Source organism: Lipotes vexillifer, unplaced genomic scaffold, assembly GCF_000442215.2.
Source record: "Lipotes vexillifer unplaced genomic scaffold, Lipotes_vexillifer_v1.1 scaffold1272, whole genome shotgun sequence".
Lineage (NCBI taxonomy): Eukaryota > Metazoa > Chordata > Mammalia > Artiodactyla > Lipotidae > Lipotes > Lipotes vexillifer.
Genome location: NW_006779909.1, coordinates 3,442,588 through 3,464,291, shown reverse-complemented (window position 1 = coordinate 3,464,291; position 21,704 = coordinate 3,442,588). Strand labels below are relative to the sequence as shown.

Genomic DNA, 21,704 nt, shown 5'->3' with positions numbered 1-21,704 from the left:
AAAGTGAATCTACACCAGAGTTAAATTCCATGGAAGTTTGCCTCCATGATGGATTTTTGACTTTGTACTCAGCTCCTGAAAAAGCGACTTCCTGGGTTTTCTCTTCCCTCCTCCGGTTTTGCAGCGGCAGGGCTGCTTCCTGTCAAGAGCAGCTCTGCCCCGGCCCCTCCTGCAGACTCTCCACCTCCTCCTTCTCTTTCTCTCAAACACTTAGTACATTTAGAGCCTGATCTTGTGCAGAAAACATCCCTGACTTGTGAACAGCCCCGGGGATTCAGTGAGCATGCTCCGCGCTCCCTCCCGCTGGGAAGAGGAAGCTCGGCCACATACGAGTCATTCCAGGCATAGTCGGCGTGTCAGCGCAGTGAACTCGCAGCGGGCTGTGAGCGGCGCGAGCGCGGCTTTGTCCTAGGAAATGGGCTTCGGGTTTTCCTTCCTTGCTCCTTTCTTACGTCGAAGAAAGACCCGTAAAGACTTCTGAAACGATTTTTAAATGCTCGATTGAGGATCCAGGACGTATACCGTCTGCCCACGAACCCTTGAAGGGTTTTCTGCAAGTTCGATTTTGTGTGCGTCTTTTTTTTTTTTTTTTTTTTCCACTTTTACTTTGTTTTGATCCGAGGCCGGGCCTCCGTCTTTGTGAAGTTTAAGAGAAGAGCCAGGAGCTGCTCAGCACTAGTTGATTTTGGAAACGTACTTTTTCGGGGCGAAAGCAAAGAGCTGGTTTTCTGTGCTAGCCCAATAAATGCTATTTATGAAGATGGACCTGTTGAACTACCAGTACTTGGACAAGATGAACAACAATATCGGGATTCTGTGCTATGAAGGTAGATGTTCCCTTCTAGAAACTGCTGCCCTATTGCTTTGGTCAAGGCCACTCCTCCTTTCCGGTTCTCATTGCCTTCTGTGCATTTTGTTCTCTTTCTTGAGACTTTAGGGTGCTTTGAAAGGCAAGCGGTTCTTACGTACTGTTTTCAGTACAAAGTTTGTTGTTTGTATCTTAGCCTTCAGGGGTTACAGTGGAGGCGGGGGCGGGGCGGGGACGGGGAGGTGGTAAAATATACGTTGGTAAAAGTTTGCTTTATGCTTGCAACATACTAACTCCTCACATTTTAAACTCTTTTAAATTGTATTTCTTTTTTGATTTCTGTTGGTGTTTTCTTTAGAGGAGGAACTTCTGGACCCAAGTAAAAAGTTAAACATGCCAGGTTTTCTCTCTCTCTCTCCTTTTTTTTTTTTTTTTTTTTGCTTTCATACTTACACTGTCTACATACAGTATTCCTGTTGTAGTCCAACAGCCAGCAAGAGCTTTGGATTTTCACGTAGAGGGGAACAGAAAGTTACAGTGCGTTTTTGTGTTCAAGAGCGATTGTCCCAAACAATGAAGAATTTTTCTATTCAGTTTGGGGGCCTGGAAGGGCACCCATGTCACAGAGCACAGACTGGCTCTTTGTCTGATTTCCCATTTCCTGTACAGCTCTGGGAGAGTTCTGACATTGAAGGATGTTCCCTCCACACTCCTGTCCCCTTGTGGAAGTGATTGCACAACCCACCAACCAGAAAGCTAAATTAAAAAAAAAAAAAAAAACAGAAAACAAACCTCTGAAATCTTATCACTTATTACCTCCTACTAAACCATGAGGTATTTCCCCGCTGCCCTGTAGTGTTTCAAGCTGTCTCTATTAGTAGAAGAAGAGAAAAGGGAATTTCTTAATCCAACATTATCTACGTGCGATTTGAAAAAGTGGTAATGGTCTGAGTCTGAGTAGCCGGACACACATCTCCGGGGGAATTCACCTTGGCAGGGCAAGTGTTTTTTGTTGTAACCACATACAAATCAAGGAGACGTCTCCCTTCTGATGCAGCAGGAGAAGTTTCCATGTCGCTGCCTATAGTGAACTGAACGTTGCTCTAGAAAGAGGAAACATGGAAGAAACTTGGGAGGGTGAGCCCATCCACTTGTATTTTTCGCGTAGAAACTTTAGTCCTGTTGCCCAAGCAGTCAAAAACTTACCCTTTCCCCTTCAAGGAAAAATCTCATTCTTGTTTTTTATTTAACTTTGTGGATGAGAATCTCATATTTAAAGTAGTCTTTTTTTTTAAATCCTACTTGTTCCAGGAATGCGAATTTTGGTGAATTGCTTTCTTCGAATCTGCTGCTTTAGGTATCATCCTGTTTCTAAAGTCACTCATTTAAAAGGCAGACTTTTTTTTTTTTTTACATCTTTATTGGAGTATAATTGCTTTACAGTGTTGTGTCAGTTTCTGCTGTACAACAAAGTGAATCAGCTGTAGTATCCATATACTCCTGTATCCCCTGCCTCTGGATCCTCCCTCCACCCTCCCTATCCCACCCCTCTAAGTGTCATAAAGCACGGAGCAGATCTCCCTGTGCTATGCAGCTGCTTCCCACTAGCTATCTATTTTACATTTGGTCGTGTATATATGTCAATGCTAGTCTCTCACTTCATCCCAGCTTCCCCATCCCGCGCCCCCCCACCACCCCCACTTCCCCGTGACCTCAAGTCCGTTTTAGAGTGGTCTAAGCAGCAAGCCACCAGGCGTGTTTCCTGTGAAATTAACATTGCAGTTAGTTTAAAAGAGTTTTTTTTTCAGTGAACAAGAAACTGAAAACTTTTAAGGCGCTTTCTGTTGGATTGTCTTTGTCATTGAGTAATAAGATATTTTCAGAATAAAACAAAGCGTAATAATCAGCCTGAGAGAGGAATATAGGGATTATTATAGGAAATTGATACCACATTAAATTTTTATGTCTGCAGGTGGTGAGGAAAAGCTTACGGAAAGCTTGTCCAGGTTGATCTTTCGTTTCGTAGGTACCATGCAGGAGAGTGGTCTTCTAGACTCCCTCCTTAATTGGGAGGAAGAAACTTTGATTCTGAAAGTTGAGTAGATGTGTGGGATGATGTGCTGTAGTCTGTTTGGTTTAAACATCTGCTGCTATTTTCCTTATTATGAAAGTTAACATTATTTTAACACCAAAATAAATACACAGGAAATGAAGAAAAGCACAGCAAAATCTGAGGGGTGTTTATAGTGGGCTGTTTATGTCCTAGTGGTTTTCTCAGTGTAAACATTGCACATATCTGCTCTGAACTCAAAAGGGTGTTTAGAAGATGGGCATAAATCTTAGATGGGATTTTTTTTGGGAGGGGGCGGTAAGAAAAGTTGGAATAGTTATTGTTCCTTTTAAGTCCAGCACTTTGAGAATTAAGTCTGTCAGCTCACCAGCGTTCCAGGGAAGTTATTTGCAAAATAGAATGTACAGTTGGTGGGCAGTGTTTGATTTCACTTAGGGCCCAGGCATGTTTCACATCTCTTAAAAATAAGGGACAAAATAGTTTTCTGAATTTTTAGTCTTAAGATGGTAAGATGTTGACGGTTAATTATTCTCTAGGGTAGTTGTACTGTTTTCCTTATTTGTATTAGAGCTGTACTCCACAGAATAAACCATGTGTCTGCACCATCTTTCCTCAACCTCTCTAGGAACTTATACACAAATAGGTCTTTTTTAGCCAATTCTCTCATAGCATACAAGGTCTTCCTAAAACCCCACATTTAGGGTAGACTCCAGATGGCTTAGATATGGACTCTCTGCTTGGTGTCATCTCCTGACTTTCACCATAGAAATCCACAAGCATAATTGAAAAGAGAATTAAGGGAAAAAATGAATCACAAATAGATTTGGGGTGGGGACCTGTTGGGATAGGAGAAGATGATTGGCAAAGGGCAGGAAGAATCTGCGTTTGGCTATAACTTATGGAAACTAATTACCTTCATTGGTGATAAGCCAATTAGCAGAACTCTGGGTATTAAGGTGTCTCTTCAAAAATCTCTGGTTTATTACTGAAATTCTCAACAGTTAGCCAGTTCATCATTCATCACCCTTCCTACTGTATGTTCAAATTATACCCACTTGAATCCCAGTTTTGCCTCTATCTCCTTGAAAAGGAGCCTGATTTTTTCCCCTCTGAACTCCTGAGAATGCGCCACTAGTGGACCGAAAGCCTCATGAAGGCGGAGCTTTGTCTTGGTCACTGTATCCCTGAGTCCTGGCACAGTGCCTGGTGTGGCTCTCAGGAAGTGGTGGACTCAGAAATCAATGAAGTCTCTCTGTTGGCAGCTGTGGTCGCTGCTGTATAATTTAGCACTTAATTTTATACTGTCTCATGTTCTCTAGTTACCTAATTATTGCAGAGCTATCCAGGGCCTTAGATATAGCTAATACATTTGCCTTGTTTTTGCCAAGAAAACTGAGACCTAGAGAGGTAACTTGTCTGTCCGAGTTTATTCAGAAAGTTTGTGACAGAATTGAATTGAGGAGCAAAGTGGTTCAGTTAGTCTGTGATTCTTCTATACCGCACCACCTCTCCAAAATTATTTGATGTCTTGCCTCCTTAATTAATCATCACCTCCTTGATGTTAGGGGCCATGCTCTCTGTCCCAGGGACCTTCACAGCCCACAGCACAGGCACAGCATCTTGGATCACCATGCACAGTTGAGTCTGACCTGGATTCTTCTTTGCTCTGAAACCAGTTGTTGGTCTAGGTTCCCAAACTGTTGTGATAATCAGGGAAGACGGTAATCAGGGCTGTAGGCGAGGAGAGTCCTCGGAATTCGCTTTCCTCCCTCCCTTGGCACGTAGCTTTGCTTAACTTTGCTCAGACTGTAGGGGAGGAGGCCCTGTGTAGATGCCAGTCACAGAGAGTTTCCTCAAGGGACCAGGGAGCTGGTTCGACCATGGACTTTTCTCAAGGTCGCTGATAGTTCTATTTACATAATTACTTAGTGCTGAAAACTTAGGTCCTAATAAATGTCCTCATGGTTGGCCGTGGCTTTAAGCTGCTGCTAGTGATACTTTAATTATGGGTTAAGAGCCATTAAGGTGTAATTTGTTAGAAGAATTCTCCCCTTTTAATTTAATGGTGTGATTTATATTGGGAGAAAGGAAGAATAGATTGTATCTTCAGATCTTCTGAAAGTTTAAGAGAGGGGCATTATAAGTTCCTGGACTTTTAGAGCTGTTCATTGTTTCAGAACTTAATTATCACTTGTTTCATCACAGGCTACATATAAATGAATTTTCTGGAATTGAAAGGAAAACGTACACAACAAGGGTGGTTGAGTCGAGTGAGACCCTACTAGGGATGTTAGCAAGGCCCGTGCCCGGCTGACGGATTTCTTTTGTTTTCTGCCACTTTAACCAGCAGCAGTTTAATGGAGTCCTGGTTTCATTGTTCTTTGTCTAATGAGCTCAGAGGCATCAGGAAACTTAGGAGTGTCCGGTACTAGTGAGTTGAAAGGGGCACAGAGCAGAGCCGTTTTGTACTGGCTGTATTCTGTCCCCCGCCCCAAACATCAAGTGACCAGCTCTTCACCCAGGGGTGAGGTAAAATATCTGCAGCTGTTCTGCTGTGGAAATTCATTTTACTGTAGCTTTTAATTTGTAGGAGAGGGTCGGGAGTGAGGAGGGAGTGGGGGAAGGAGAGATGGAGAGAGAGGGGGGAGGGGGGAGAGGTTGGGAGGAGCTTGGTTAATAAAACAAACTCAGGTGAACTCAAGAGCTCTCCTGCGAGGACCTGGCCAGTATGTATTCCTTCTATCTACAGTTTGGGAGGGAACGTGTGATTATCCCCTCCTTCCTTCCGGCTCCCCTCCCTTGTTTCTCTACCCTTTTCTGGAAGGATTATTTTACTTGGCTGTTTCTTGGAACCTACTCCAGCTTTGTTTTGGAAGGCGGATTTCTCTTCCTTCCTTCCACCTTACTTCACTATCGTCCGCAGGGCCTTCAGTTCCTAGGGTGTTTGGATTTGTTCGCTGTGAAGGAAGATTATTTTAAAAACACACCGTAAGATATGAAGAAATTCCCCCTCTGCGTGTGAGAAGATTCAATACCTCTCCTTAATAGTTTGGTTCTGCTTTATTGTGAGGATGTTGCAGAAAACTGGGTTTTGTCGTGAAGAGATTAGATCCAGATTTAGCCCTTGTGCGTGTACACAAAGATATAAAATCTGGCTTAGCAGGGATTGTTTCTGACTGTATCTGTTTTATCTCTCTGTATCTGCACGTTTATTCCGTGACTGTTTATATTTAGTGGTATCTATGTATATACTGGGCTCCTTGGAGCTGAGCTCCAGCCTTCCTCAGCAACGTCAGTTTGTCTTACAAAATAGTCCCCTCTCCCTTTTATTTTTTAATGAACTCATATATCAGCCGCTCCCCTCCACCCAGCCCCCAAAAAACTTCAACCACTTTATTTTAAAAGCAGAGTCTGAAATTTTGATTTTCTCTCTTTTGCTTTCTTTCTCTCTGCCTTCCTGAATGTTACATGTTCTACTAAGTTCTAAGGGATTATTGCCATCAGTTTGCTTTCTTATCTTGCCTTTTCTGCATTTTCTTTCTTAGAATTCTGTAGATTGTTTTAATTTCAGTGTATTGTATACAGGATATGTTTTAATCCTAACAATGTGAATCACTGCTAGTTGAAAGAATGTTTATTTGTGCTAAATAAAATAGAAAATCTCTTCTGAAAGTTGTCTTTAATTTGTGGCTATTTGTATGATCTTTTCTGAACTCTTTAACATTTCACCCATCTGTTTGCAAAGAAGTCTGTAAACATAACAAACTGAAAAATATTTAGTAAGTGATTAGAGAAGACTCAGTCCTGTGCTTTTGTTACCCAGTATCCATTCTCTTAAACATGTGTGGAATGCCTCTGCTCTGCTAAGGAATGTGTTAGGTCTTGGGTTGATTTTTCTCTGTCTGTGTCTGTCTGTCTCTCTGTGTGTGTCTCTGTCTCTTAACATTTTTTATTATGAAACATATATAGACATAAAAGTACATAAAACATATTTTAAAATAATTAAAAAATAAAATTAATTAAATATAATTAAAATTATAAAAAATAATTAAAAACCTTGTAATTAAAAATAATTAACCTTGTAATCATCACCAGGGGAAGTATTCAATCGCCTCCTTCAAGTATTCTCTCCCAGTCAGAATTCCTCCCGACGCCAAGAGGGCGTCGCAGCTGTAACTTGCTTTTCTTTATACCTTTACTACCTATGTGTGCCATTCTAGACAAATTAGCTTAATTTTGTCTGGTGGGTTGTTGTTGTTTTTTGTGGGTTTTTTTAGCCCTGTTTAATTGGAATTGTCCTGTAAGTCTTCTCTGTGTCTTGTTTATGAGATCTTTTAAAGTAGTGGCCATGTCCTAAGAGGTTGTCTTCTCCATATGAAGCCTGCTTCTCGGGTTGGGGGCGGCTTCACCCTGCAGCTTTCGCGGATGTCCCAGCCTCCCTTTTCACTCACCTGCTGCTCCCCTGTTAACAGACGTGGTGTTGCTTTGGTCTGAACTTTTTTTTCAGTCAGTATTTTGGTCACAGTCGTCTCCACTGTTAAAGCCCACCAGCATCTATGTGTAATGGAAAATTGTGTGTTAAAAAAATTCTGCCCAGCACAGATGTAGAGAACAAACGTATGGACACCAAGGGGGGAAAGTGGTGGGGCGGGGGGTGAGGGGGTGGGATGAATTGGGAGATTGGGATTGACATGTATACACGGATGTGTATAAAATGGATAACTAATAACAACTTGCTGTATAAAAAAATAAATAAAATAAAATTCAAAACAGAAATTCTGCCCAGTTTCGGAGAGCACAGAACTGGGGGTCGGTGGGGGGACACTTCTGGAGATACATAGGTTAATTAGGGTCTGAACAGAAACTTTAGTTGTGCATTAATGAGCAATTTGCTTAAAGGCTGAGACTTGTTACAAGTCAGCTTCGTCGCAGTGCCAGGTTTCTTTGGATCGTAATCCAGGGACTTTTAGATATACAGAAAAAGCTTAAATTGTTTGTTCCAGTACTCAAACAATACTCTACATTGTATAGAGATGGCTGCTGGAGAGCAACAAAGAGCTGAAACAATAGTCGGCCTTATGCACCATCTAAAATTATGAATGAAGAAGCATCATCCGTATGTATCACTCTTGGTGTTTATTTTATATCTGTTTTGCATGAAAAGAGTTGCCTGTGAATTCTTCTTGGCTAATGATTAGATTTTAATAGAGAGAATTCCAGAATTGAATGGTTTGATGCAGATGCTTTCTGCCGAGCAGTGTAGCACAGTGTTCACACTCCCTCACCTTATGCTGGACAGAGCCTGTGCTGTTTCCCTGTTAACAGTCGAGGGAGTGATGAGTGCAGATTTCTGCATGTTTTCCCCCCTTTGAAAACAAACACATCTTCCATGATGTGGCAGCCCTATTAAAGTGACAAGGGATTAATTTAAAACTTTGTTTTGTTGTCGGCAGCTTTCTCCTGTACCCGTTTTCTCCCTTTCTTACTATGCGTGTCCTTTTAAAATACTGTTTTTTTTTTTTTGATGAGCAACTGATAAACTATTGGCTGATCCCACAGAGAACCCGTGCTTTATTTCCCTGCTGAAAAGCTCTGACCTCTTTGCCAGTGCTTAAAATCACCCAGGAGAGTGATTTGGGTAGCTTTTTAAAGAAATCTGTAATAGCAGCTATAGTACCAGGCTTGAAGTTCTATTGAGTGGAGGGTAAAAGGGATGGAAAATAGTAGTCATTCTCGGTGTGAAACCTATGTAAAGTTTTGTAACACTGCCCCACTGAATTCCCCATTGGGAACAATTACCACCAATTTCTGGAGATGATGATGGAGCCCTTTTTTCTGTTAGAGGCTTTATTTCAATAAAGAGAGGGAAGCAGTAGAGTGAAGTGGAATTCCAGGACTAACAGCAGACATCAAATATTGCTCTTAGCGTCCAATAATAAATATAACACTATATATATATATATATATATATATATATATAAATATATTTTTACATATTCTCTCTATATAAATATATAAAATACACACACATACACACATGTGTATACCATACATGGTTTTATATTTTGTTCGACAGAGAGAGAGAATGAGAGAGAGCCTTCTTGTAGAGGTGGAAGAATCCTTTTATACCATTTAAGGAGAAAATAGTGGAACCACCGCATCTCCTTGGCTTTCCTGCCTGCAGGCTGTTCAGAATCTGACTCCATCCTTCTTTCCTTTCCCCTAGGCTCAGTGAAAGGCTGGTTTTTCTATTTATGCTCACAGGTCCCTACCCTCTGGCCTCAGGGACTTATCAGTGATTGGTTTCTTTTCTGATTTCCTTTCTTCCTCTTCTTGGGTCTTTCTCTTCCTCATGTGCTTACGCACAAGTCTCTCCCAACTTTAAAACAATAACTCACGCGTCCCTAAGCCTTGTGTTCCCTTTTTACCTATTAGATCTCTTTTCCTTGGCATCCAGGTTATCGGGAGGTCAGTGTTCTCTGTTTACCTTCTGTCCATTCGCTCCTCATTCCACTGTCGTCTGATTTCTGTTCCCACGACTCCACTGAAATTGTTTTGGACGAGGTCACTAAATGCTACCCTCGGGGCACGTTCAGTGGACACTTGTTAGTCCTTAGTTGTTCCACATTCTTAAAATGCTTACATCCCTTGGCTCAAAGACTTATCGGGTCCCCACTCCATCGTGAACGAGGTGCTGTGCGCAGCATCGGCAGGGGCTTTATGTGCTCCTGGGGTGGGTAGGGGGGTACATAAGAGGGAGGCAGGCTGGTAACCATTTGTTCTGAGCTTGAGAATAGATTGGAAGGAAATAGGAGAGAACGTGACTGTGCGATGCTTTGGGCAAGAGGTGGTGGAAACCCAAGTCACAGCGGTGGTAGCAGCGGAGAAGGGGAAGGGGGTAGATTTTGGAGCTGTTTGGAGAGAAGACTGAAGGGCGTGGCTCTGGATGGGAGCAGGGGAAGAGGTAGATGACGAGGAGGACAGTGGCTGCCTCCCTAGCTTCCGGCTTGTCCACGTGGAGGGACGCTGCTGCCATTTGCAGAGACGGGAGACACAGGGGGAAGACTGGGTTCTGTGGTGAGATTGTGAGTTTCATGAGTTTAGTTCTGGGTATGTTGAGTTTGAAGGATCTTTGAAATTTCAAAGGAGAGAGAAGTATTAGAAAGTTGAGGATATGGGTCTAGAGCTCAGAGAAGTGGCCACTGCCGGAGATAGTAATTTGGGATAGAGAGTAAGAATGGTCACCTAGGAACAAAGGCTAGAATAAGAAGTTGAAGAGGTCCTCGGAGGTCTTCTCTTAGTCAGGTCTCCATGGGTTTTCTTCATTATCACTAAAATAACCGCATCACTGACCCCACCTCTCATCACGTTCCCCCTGGGCCTTGGTCTGTAACATCACGGGAGTGTCATTCCTCATGTACCCCTCCAGCCTCATCCTCCACTACTCCATCGCCCATGTCATGTCTCCCATCGCTGCTTCAGCTGCTCCTGTGGTCCAGACACACCCGACTCCTTCCTTCCAGTGAGGCGTGGCCTCTTCCTGAAACTCCACCTCTTCTTTCTCATGACTCCTGTTAGCCTCTCCCTCGCGGGCAGAGGCTTCGTCTGGAAAGTGACCCTCTTCACGCCTACCTTCTCGGCAGGGTTAGGTGTTGTGTTTGTGTTTGCATGGCGTGCCACGTGTGCTTCTGTCAGAGCATTTGTACTCACCTGTCTGCCTTGCTGTCAGCTCTGGGAGGGCCAGGCCTTTGTCTTTGGTCTCTTTGTTCTTAGCATCAAGCACCGTGGTGTCTGCTTATGAGTGAATCCACTCCACTGTCTTTTCATTAAAGATAAAGAGACATTGGAATTGTGTGATTAGCCCAGGGATGCTCAGTTAGTTGAGAACACAAGGGAGTTCGTTAATTCTTAGAATGTTCTTAGAGGGGGGACAGAGAGCCAGGAAAAGGAGGCGTATGAAGGTTGGGGGGGCACTCTTGGGCACTCTTTAAGGCTCAGTGTCTGTAGAGAAACATTTTGAAGCGGGCTGGTTGCTTAGAAATAACTGCCCCTACTCATCTGTTTTTTTTGTTGTTGTTTTGTTTTTTTTAATAGAAGGGGCACAGCCCACTGGGGAGACACATCGATCTCATCATTTTATTTTTATATTTATTTATTTGGTTGGTTTTGGCTGTGTTGGGTCTCTGTTGCTGCGCGCGGGCTTTCTCTAGTTGCAATGAGCGGGGGCCACTCTTCGTTGCGGTGCACGGGCTTCTCATTGCGGCGGCTTCTCTTGGTGTGGAGCACGGGCTCTAGGCGCGCGGGCTTCCGTAGTTGTGGCGCATGGGCTCTGTAGTTGGGGCGCGTGGGCTCAGTGGTTGTGGCGCACGGACTTAGTTGCTACACGGCATGTGGGATCTTCCCGGACCAGGGCTCGAACCCGTGTCCCCTGCATTGGCAGGCAGATTCTTAGCCACTGCGCCACCAGGGAAGCCCCTCATCTTGTTTTCTAATCACTTGCCTTTAGTCTGTGAAGGGAACTGATCATTGATCGGAAAATATTTAATACCTGTTACATGCCAGGCACTGTTTGTATGTGCTGGGGATGTAGATGTCAACAAAATAGACAGCAGGATCCCTGAGTTTTTGGAGCATAACAGCGAAGATGGGAGGCACACAATGAAGATGTAAATAAAGAAGGTAATTACAGGTTATGAAAAGTGTTAATATTACAGGTTGCTGTCTCTTAGCTGACTTACTGTTTACAGTAGTTTTATCCATGCTCAAAAAGTGAGTGCTTTCATTCCCAAGCTTTGAGTGGGTGATTTCCCTTATTGTCTTGTGAAGGACTTAAACGTATGTTGAGGAAACTTGAAAAAAGTTTCCTTTGGAATCTTAGAAGTGTGGAGTCTCCTGCTTGGTTTATTCACTGTGATCAGAGTCAGACTGCCTTGCTTCATCGTAACTGTCTGTTATATTGGGAACTAGGGTTTATTGCAGTCTTATCAACTTAAAAAAGCCCAAGATAGTCAAATGGTTCATTTGGGTCCTAATAGGAATAAAATATATATTTAGAATTTACAAATTCAGTGAATTAAAAAAAAAAAAAGCCCAGGAAATCAATGGATTAGTTGTATGTTCTTTTTAAGCTACTCTAGTCAGACCTTTAAAGATATTGCCCTGTGTGGGATAGATCCTCCAATAACCCAAAGGAATTTTTATTGTGAGCTCTTATTTTGTGATAACAGAGTATTTGCTGAGGGCTAGACAAAAAGTCAATCTTGGACTTAATGTGGATAATGGACTGGAGTGTCCCACCTCTTTGGTTTTCTTTTTTTCTTTCGTTTGCATTGAGACATAATTAATTACGGTGAAATCTTAAGATCATGGGTTCAAGATTTTCCCCCTGTTTTTGCTTTTTGTAACCACTATCCAGATCAAGACATAGCACATTTTCATCACCACAGAAAGTTCCTTCATGCCTCCTTGCTAGGCAGTACCCGTCCCCCAGAGGTAATGTTACCACTGATTTGGCTCAGTGGTCATAAATTAGTTTTGCCTGCTCTTGGGCTGCATGTCCATAGAAACACTTGATTCCAGCTTCTTGTGCTCGGCATAATATTCCGAGATTGGTCCACGTTGTTGCCCAGATCAGTAGTTTGTTCTTTTGGATTGCCCTGCTATAGTCTGTCATACGAGTATATCACAGTTTGCTTCTCTGTTCTCAGGTTGATGGACATTTGTCTTGTTTCCAGGTTTTAACCATTACGAATAAAGATGCTCTAAACAGTTGTTTTACTGTGGTAAAGGTATACCATAAAATTTGTTATTTTAGCCGTTTTTAGGGTACAGGTCAGTGGTATTCAGTCTATTCACTTTGTGGTGCAGCCTCCGAACATTTTTATACAAGCCTTTTTGTGGACGTATGTGCTCCTTTCTCTTGGATAAATACTCATGGGTGGAATTGCTGGGTCATTGGGTAAGCTGAGCTTCTTTTAGAAACTGCTTAACTGTTTTCCAGAGTGGTTGTACCATCTGACGCTCCCACCAGCAGCACCTAAGGGCTCAGGAACTCTGTGTCCTCACCAGTACGTGGTGTCGCCAGTCTTAAATTTTAGCCCTGCTGGGGGTTTATCATTGGACAATATCCAGGTATTTTTCGCTGCTAACTTAGAATCCGTTACTTATTGGAATACCTACTATGACCCTGCTGATTGGTATGATGTGCCAAAATACATAGTCTCTGCTTTGGATGAGTTGATGGCCTCAGTTAGAGTCTGGAATATGTATGTTTGTTGTCTAATTGCAGGGCAGAGGTAGTGATTTTGGTATTGTTCAAAGGAGGGGTTGTTTTTCCAAGTGGGTAAATCCAAAGCCATGGAAACCAGCAGGCAGGCAGATTGAGAGATGTGAACAAACACCAACGTGGCACAGAGGACTCTTTTTTTGGGAACACTTTCCTGTAGTATAGTGTTGCTTTGCTTTAGTTCATGTTGGGTAATGATCCATCCACCCACTGGCCTGTTAAAAGAAAGCTCAGGGATTAAGGTCTCTCAGCTCCAGTTTGATTTATCTCCTGGTTTACCTACCATTCCCTCTTTAGGTTCTTTTAATCTGTGCCCCGCCCCCCCTTTAGAATGCCCTCCACGCTCCTTTCCAGCAACAGGAATTCTATAGATCCTTCAGCCTCCATTTATAAAACTACCTGAAACTTTTTATAGGCAGGAATAGTACTGTAACCTCTTAAATTCTCAATTCCTGGCAAGATGCCTCGTTGTCTTTCAATGTCTGATGATGTTTATATCCTTTTCTTTTGAGTTTCTGTAGAGTTTACAGCCTGTAATATTCATTTAGCAGTTAGATCACCTTGTATTTTGTTACCTTTAATGTAAATACAGCGTGACATTGAAAGCAAACAAATGTAACAGCTTCCATCTAAATAAGTAAGGTGCTGAAGCTTGTCTTCAAAATAGTTACCTTGGAAAATTACACACTTAACCCTGTGATGATCTCATTCCGAGAACACTGCTGGTGATTTAGAAGTTGCCTTCATGGTCCGAGATACATTCTTTTGAATATTTTAAACAGTTACCAGTAATTAAATATATATATTAGATACTTGTAGAGGGCTCACTCTCTGCCAGGCTCAGTTCTATGTAAGTGTGCCTATAAAACGATGAGCTGCTTTTTCCTATGTCATTCTGAAGCCGGTTCCACAAATGGAGTTTGAAAATATATTTTAATCAGTGACAGTTTTCTTTGGAAAAAGTAGGTTCAAGTCATTCCAGAATGACTGCCTTGAGAATGACAACACTCATTTGCATGCTTACCAATAATTTTTAAAATTCAGTTTTATTGGTGTGTGTGTGTGTGTGTGTGTGTGTGTGTGTACACATACGCAAGGCAAGGAGTCTACTATCTTTTGTGTATCCCGCTGCTAGTAAGTAGCACATCTTGCTGTGACGTGGCCGGCACTAAGTGAATGCGTGGTGATTTGAGATCACAGAGCCCTTATTTTAGAGGGCTGAGATAATTTGGCTGTTATGCGAGCTGGACTGACAATCTCCGGCTTTATCTGTGTACTGTTCAGCTTGGCTCTCACTCATTTGTATGTTTGTGAAGTTCTAGCAACATGTTCTTTAGCTCACTTTATGCAAGATTTGAATGCTGCCTAGTTTGCCTGTGAGGGATATTCTGTAGAATGACTCCCCCATTCCCATCGCTGATGGGGGATAATCACAGCTTATAGTGGCCACAATGGTGTCTAGAGTGCAGTTCAGAGAATAGTTGGTGCACCTTAAAATACTTATTGCTGCCTTTAAAGGTTTTGAAATCTTCAGCTGTGCTAGGTCTTATGTGTCATGAGAAAAAAAAAAAAAAAAAAAAATCAAGTTCCTGCTCTTCCCAGGGCTTATCTTTTAAGTAACAAGAGGAGAGAGAGAAACTCTGGTGACATGAGTGACACTGGGACACATATATACCGACACAGGGACTCATGTTGTTTTGATTTTGTGGTGTGTGTGTGTTTGTGTGTGTGTGTGTGTGTGTGTGTGTGTGTGTGTGTTTTGCACACTTTATTTCTTTGGGTTTAGAAACTTTCCCTTCTGTGTTTGATTCGTCTCACTTTGGTTACATTGTAGCCGTGATGGTTGTTGGACTGATTCTTCTAACGCGCAGGGTTTATCTTGAGAATCTTGGAAAGATAAGGAGCCACCGTATTTACTGTCCTCCATGTTGGCTCTGTTTCTGCTATAGCTTTTAAAAGACGGTAGTTGTTTTTTTAATCTGGTGTTTTTTGACAGCTTTACTGAGATATCATTTGCATATCATAAAATTCTCCCATTTAAAATGTACAGTTCAGTGGTTTTTTTGTACATTCGCAGAATTGTGCAACCAGCGCCACGATCTAAGATTAGAACATTTTCATCGGTGTCAAAAGAAATCTTGTTCCCATTGGCAGCCCCTCTTCATTCCTTCTCCTCCCAGGCCCTGGTAACCACTAGTTTACTTTCTGTCTCTATAGAGCTGCATATTCTGGATATTTAATATAAATGGAATCATATAATATGTGGGGTTTTGTGAGTGGCTTCTTGGCACTTGGCATAATGAAAGGCTCACTCATGCTGTAGCAGGTGTCACTCCTTCATTCTTTTCTATGGCTGAATCATAGTCCCTTGTATGGATAGGTCACATTATATATTTATCCAAAAGTTAATGCTTTTTAAGAAGCAGTAATAGCTCCTGGATAGAGATTAGGCTGAGCAGTTATACAGACTATGATGTCTTCGTCAGCCCTGAAAAGCAGAAGAAAAGCAAACCATTTTGTTTGCTGATCTGCACTTGAACCCCAGCAAAATGTCATGGTCACCATCCTATGGTGTAACCCCCTGGTGCAGTAGCATGCTTTATTTTCAGTATCTGAGTGATAATTTCTGCTCACAGGTAGACTGACAGTCTCTGCCTTTGTCTTTCTTCAGTTTTGGGCACTCACTCATACGTTGCACAGATGGCTCTAGGGGAAAAAGGTAGATTCCTCGCTGTCAAGTAATTTGCGCTTTAGTTGTGGTGATTTATGTACACACATCTCAGTGTGTGTGTGTGTGTGTGTGTGTGTTTATGTATGGCAGTGAAATTGGAGTTTCTGTGTTAGACCTCTAATTTTACATGGATGTCTATTGATAGATACATATGTATATTTAGAACATCTCTATTATATATAAAGTTAAAAAAATATATATCTATACATATGTACCCAGATAGATAGATAGGTAGGTAGGTAGAAGGAAGGTCTTTGGCATTTCAAAGACTTCAAACCATAATGTCATTCAACCTGAACCATAATGGATTATCAACTAAGTGTACTGTGGTTTTGTTCTTAGTTATCGTGGGGTTAGATAAGATAGACTGCTGAATGCTAGCAGTCCTAACTAGGAGGCCCACTCATAGGATAAAGGAAATGTGCTACTGACATTCACACGTTAAGTCCTGCGTACTGTGTTTAATGATGTCACCTGGTTATTCAATTTATTTGTGCTTTTTAATAAACTTCATATATCTAGACATTTGCACGTTTCTTTTCCGTTTTTTTTTTTTTGCGGTACGCGGGCCTCTCACTGTTGTGGCCTCTCCCGTTGCGGAGCACAGGCTCTACGATGCGCAGGCTCAGCGGCCATGGCTCACGGGCCCAGCCGCTCCGCGGCATGTGGGATCTTCCCGGACCGGGGCACGAACCCGCGTCCCCTGCATCGGCAGGCGGACTCTCAACCAGTGTGCCACCAGGGAAACCCTGCAGGTTTCTTTAAAAGAAAAACAACAACCTTGTAATCAGATGTCTGCAAGATGACTTCTAGTATAAGTGTTTCCTTCCGTACAGATTCTCTTTGCATTTTTGTTAAAAAGCTTTCACATATTTAAAATATCTAAAAAGGTTCTATACTTTGTATCTCTGACATTCATGGAAACATCACCTCTTGTTAAAGCCTTCCATAAATATTGCAGTCTTTGTGATTATTCCCCTTTAGAGTGTTCTAATGTGAGTCCAACTGGTATAAAAAAATTTCTGAATGCTCAGGATACTGTTAGGACTTTGTCACTCATGTGAGCCTTTTGGATGTCTAAATGATGGCTACCCTGACAGATATTTCCTGACATTCATTTTACTTGCAGGATTTCTCTCGTGTGGTTTCTCTGCTGTACAATAAAGTATGACTTCTGGGAAAAAAAGAAAGAAATGTGTGGCCACAGGTCAGGAGCCATTCCTCTGTCATGAAGCAGCATTGGAAAAGCAAACCTGGGACAAAAGAAAGAGCCTCTGGCACTTTTGAATTTTGGGAGACAGAAACCTTTAGAAGTTAGCATGAGATTCTTTGTAAATTATTTTACTTCTTATTTTATGACTATCCCCAGCCTGAAATGAGATGTCTTAAAAGGCAGATCTAGCAAAGGGCGTTTTGACCTCCTCCTCTGACGCCACTTACCCTGGCCTGTTCTTAACTCAGTCCGCAGCTTGCCCGGGAGTGATCACCGTGGCCTTAAGTTAATCCTGGGGAGCCAGCTGGGCGCACGCTGGCACTCTCCTGCTCAGCCAGTTGAGACTAGTGTCTGCAGTTAGAGTACAAGTTCCTCTGCTTCCCTGTCCCTCTCAATTTTCTAGGCTTGGAGAAATTTACAAATCAGTAGCCATGGACTCCATCTGCAGAGCTTTTATTGAACGTCTCAGGGTCCTAATCCAAAGCTTTTGGGGGAATGAGTTGTTTTATTATGTAAAAGACATGTAGGAACTATGTGGCAGTAAATGCATTACAGGGAATATAGGGCAGCAGATGGTGAACCCATGTTCCTTATGGGGAAATTGAGGTATCGGTGAGGGTCCCCTCGCTAAGGTTCTGACCTCTAAAGAGGTGAACGTTTAAAATAATTAGGCAGAAAAGTATCAGTACATCACTGTTTGAAAACAGGGTCTCCTACAGGTGGTTTTTAGGTATTTGACCTGTTACCGTTGGCTGGAGGAACCAGGACGGTCTAAGTCTTGCTGTCTGTACCCCTGGTGCTTCGGGCATTTCCTGATCAGATGCTTGAGCCTTGAGATACTCAGTCATTAGTTCTCCTTTCCAGCAACCACATCACTGTACAAACACCCCTTAGGCAGTTGGAAATGTTTGATCAGAATATTGGTTGATCGTAGTATCGATCAGTTTTAAAAGTGGAAGAGGCACAAGAGAAGATACCCACTAGCGTGCATGGGAACGTCTGGGGGGCATGCTTAATGACAGATTTTGAGGGTCCCTGGACCCCCTGGGACTGGGTTCGGGCCTAGGAATATGCATTTTAAACAAGCATCTCAGGGGATTCTGATACGGTTGGTCCGGGGACCACACATTGAAAAACATTGTAACGAGTGGTGAGTAGGAGGAGCTGAATGAGACACAATAAGGGAAATCCCCACAGACGATGAGAGTAAACTGAGAACCACTTTTGCTTTAAGTAGGAACTTGGGTGTAGATCATGATCAGACTTAACCAAAAGTTAATTTACTCCCAAATTTTCAGGAGTACATTTGTCACATGAAGTCAGTTTCGCCTGAAAAATATTCAGCATCAGCATCTTACAGAAAACCCCAAGAGAAAGAATGTAATTCCTCCTTCTATACAACACCTATTTTTATTTTTGGCTGCATTGCGTCTTCGTTGCTGCGCGCAGGCTGTTCTCGGGTTGCGGCGAGTGGGGGCTACTCTTCGTTGCGGTGCGCAGGCTTCTTACTGCGGTGGCTTCTCTTTTTGTGGAGCACGGGCTGTAGGAGCATGGACTTCAGTAGTTGCAGCACGTGGGCTCAGTAGTTGCGGCTCACGGACCCTAGAGCGTGTGGGTTCAGTAGTTGCGGCACGTGGGCTCAGTAGTTGTGGCTCGCGGGCTCTAGAGCGCAGGCTCAGTAGTTGTGGCGCATGGGCTTAGTTGCTCCGCGGCATGTGGGATCTTCCTGGACCAGGGAGCGAACCCGAGTCCCCCGCATCGGCAGGCGGATTCTTAACCACTGCGCCACCAGGGAAGTCCCTACAACACCTATTTTAAATTTTGGCTAAAATAAGATCCTTTGCTGCTTCTGCTTCACACATCCTTCCTCTTATTCCTCCCAAGCAAGTCCCTGGTGCCTAGACAGTGTCCCAGTGGACGATCTGTGGTCTCAGTGGGGTACCCTGATAATGTGTGGGTGAACGTGGAAGCAAGGATTTGGATGTGAATGAGTTGGCATCCCTTTCTCCATCTCGGTTTATCACCTCTGGGCTTTCAGCCACCTTTGGGATTCATAATAGGTGTATGTAACGTGAGAATCTTCAGTGAATGTCCATCCGCCTTTGAGAGGTTGGAGCATTAGCCATTTAAGTTATTTGCCGAAATACGGAGTGCTTATGTTAATTGGATCATCAAAGACTGAACATCCCTGAATGAGTATAAGAAAGAAAATGCAAGTCTTTCAGGCCTCAGTTCTCAAGGCAGCAGATGGAAACCTCTCAATTACATGAGCTCACATCTGTCCCTCTGATTTGACTGGGTCTGTGCCACAATGTGCTGTGGAATTAGTGATTCTGTAATCCCTGGAAAGCACGGTTGAAGTGAGATTGACAAAGAGCTAGACCCTCAAGGTTAATGGCACAGGGAGAACAAGAAGCCTGGAGAACTAACAGTGAAATACAAATGTCAGTGGTTGCAAACTGCTCATCCATTTAATTTGCTGGAAGTTAGTATAGTCTAGTAGACCCCAAATTAAAATGTTTCAGTATTGCTTTGTTTCTTCATTAGTCTAATTCCCATTGACCTTATGTCAAGGCTAAAACAATTTAGAAGCCCGCTAGCATGGGAACAGTTTTAATCACTATTGTCAGCATGGTTTTAAAGAAAATAGGTTGGCAAAACACATGTAGGTTCTTAAATCTATTAATAGTGTGAAATTTTCTTTGTTTTGTTAAGCCATTAAAATAAGGCTTTGGGGGATGGATTGAATTTCTGAAATGCCAGAATGTCCATGGTGGATATCACTGTTATTTATTATTTAGGAGTTTGCTACCCAGGTGTATGCTGTGGGTATTTAGCAATGGATGGGGCCTCATTCTACATAGGCCGGCCTATCAAGAAACGGAATGGCAAGATAGTGGCTTTTAGGAGAGCATTTGTAATAAAATTTGCATACCTTATAAAAGAAGTAAGAGTAAGGATCAGATTTTTGTTCCTATGCCTGAAGGACATAGATAAGGGGAAAAATAGATTTGAATAAAAAGACAGAATCGGAGGACATTTTTACAAATCAAATATCTGATAGGGTGTGTAGGAGATATTAAAAAACTCTGACACCTCAACTTTTAAGAAGACATACAGATGGCCAACAGGCACGTGAAAAGATGCTCAGCATCATTAGTCACTAGGAAATTGCAAATCAAGACTACAGTGAGATACAGCGTCACACGCACTAAAATGGCTAAAATAAAAAAGACAACGACGTGTTGGTGAGGGTCTGGAGACGTTGGAACCCTCCTGTGTTACTGGTAGGATTTTAAAATGCTGCAAAAGCCCCTTTGGAAAGCAGTGTGGCATTTTTCTCAAAATGTTAAAACACAGAGTTGCCATTAGATCCAGCAGTTCCATTCCTAGGTGTATAGCCAAGAGAACTGAAAACATAGCCTCACAAAAATCTGTCCACGAACATCCATAGCAGCATTATTTATAATAGCCAAAAAGTAGAATCAATCCAAATGCCCATCACCTGATAAATGGGTAACTAGAATGTGGTATATCTCATATGATGGAATATGATTTGGCAGTAAAAACGAATGTATTGACATAGATCATGGATGAACCTTGAAAACACTATGCTAAGTGAAAGAAGTCTGACACACCAGACTACACGTGTGATTCTGTTTCTATGAAATATGTCCTGAATAGGCAGATCTATGGAGATAGAAAGTGGGTGCATGGTTGCCAGAGGGTAGGGGTCGGGGGCATCGTGAGGTATGAGTTTCTTTCTGGGGGGATGAACTGGTCCGCCCTCATACTGTGGTGATTGTTGTACGACCCTATGAATACACTAAAACACATGGAATCGGGCACTTTATTTTATTTATTTATTTATTTTTAAACGTCTTTATTGGAGTATAATTGCTTTACAATGGTGTGTTAGTTTCTGCTTTATAACAAAGTGAATCAAGTATACATATAATATGTCCCCACATCTCTTCCCTCTTGCATCTCCCCTCCCACCCTAATCGGGCACTTTAAATGAGTGAATTTTATGGTATGTGAATTGTATTTCAGTAAAGCTCTTGTAAAATTTGGAGATTTGAAGTGGAGAATATCGTTTGTTACTGTTACTCCGTTCATTTGACTCTTAGCAAAGTTCTACACGTGTGCATTTGCTCACGTGAAGATACTTTGCGAAGTTCCGTTAGCTTGATTATGAGCCTCGCTGATGGCACCTGTAGTCCGTGCCATGGGTGTCGAGAGCTAGGGCTTTGTGTCTGGGGCTAAGGGACCTTCCTCGCTGAAGCTGAACACGATACACAGCTCTTCTCAAGGAGCTGACAGTCAAGTATCGTGCTTTCTTTATAATCACTGCCAGCTATCTTATAAAGAAACAAATCAGTGCCATGCATGTTGTAAATTAAGATAATCTTTACAGAGAATAAATGGTGTGTTTGTCAGGGTCGGGTGTTTGGAGGCTGGGGGTGAGGAGAGGAGGGGATGGAATTCCAGGGGAAGCAGTTGACAAGGACCGGTGTGCAGATGGCCACATGTCCATGTGAGTGTGCTGCTTTCCGGCTCGAGCCTAGCCGCTTGCTCCGCGTGGCCTGCGGGATG

The 21,704-nt window shown here is 42.6% G+C and overlaps 1 protein-coding gene across 1 annotated transcript in view; it reads left to right on the top strand.

Annotated features, from left to right (window-relative positions):
* Nucleotides 1-745: 745 nt before the first annotated feature.
* Nucleotides 746-21,704, top strand: part of VGLL4 (vestigial like family member 4) — an 80,704-nt gene continuing 59,745 nt past the window's right edge. Inside the window, exon 1 of the mRNA XM_007453055.1 lies at nucleotides 746-827. Coding sequence (XP_007453117.1) covers nucleotides 746-827 — 82 coding nt within the window. The remainder of the gene's footprint in view (nucleotides 828-21,704) is intronic.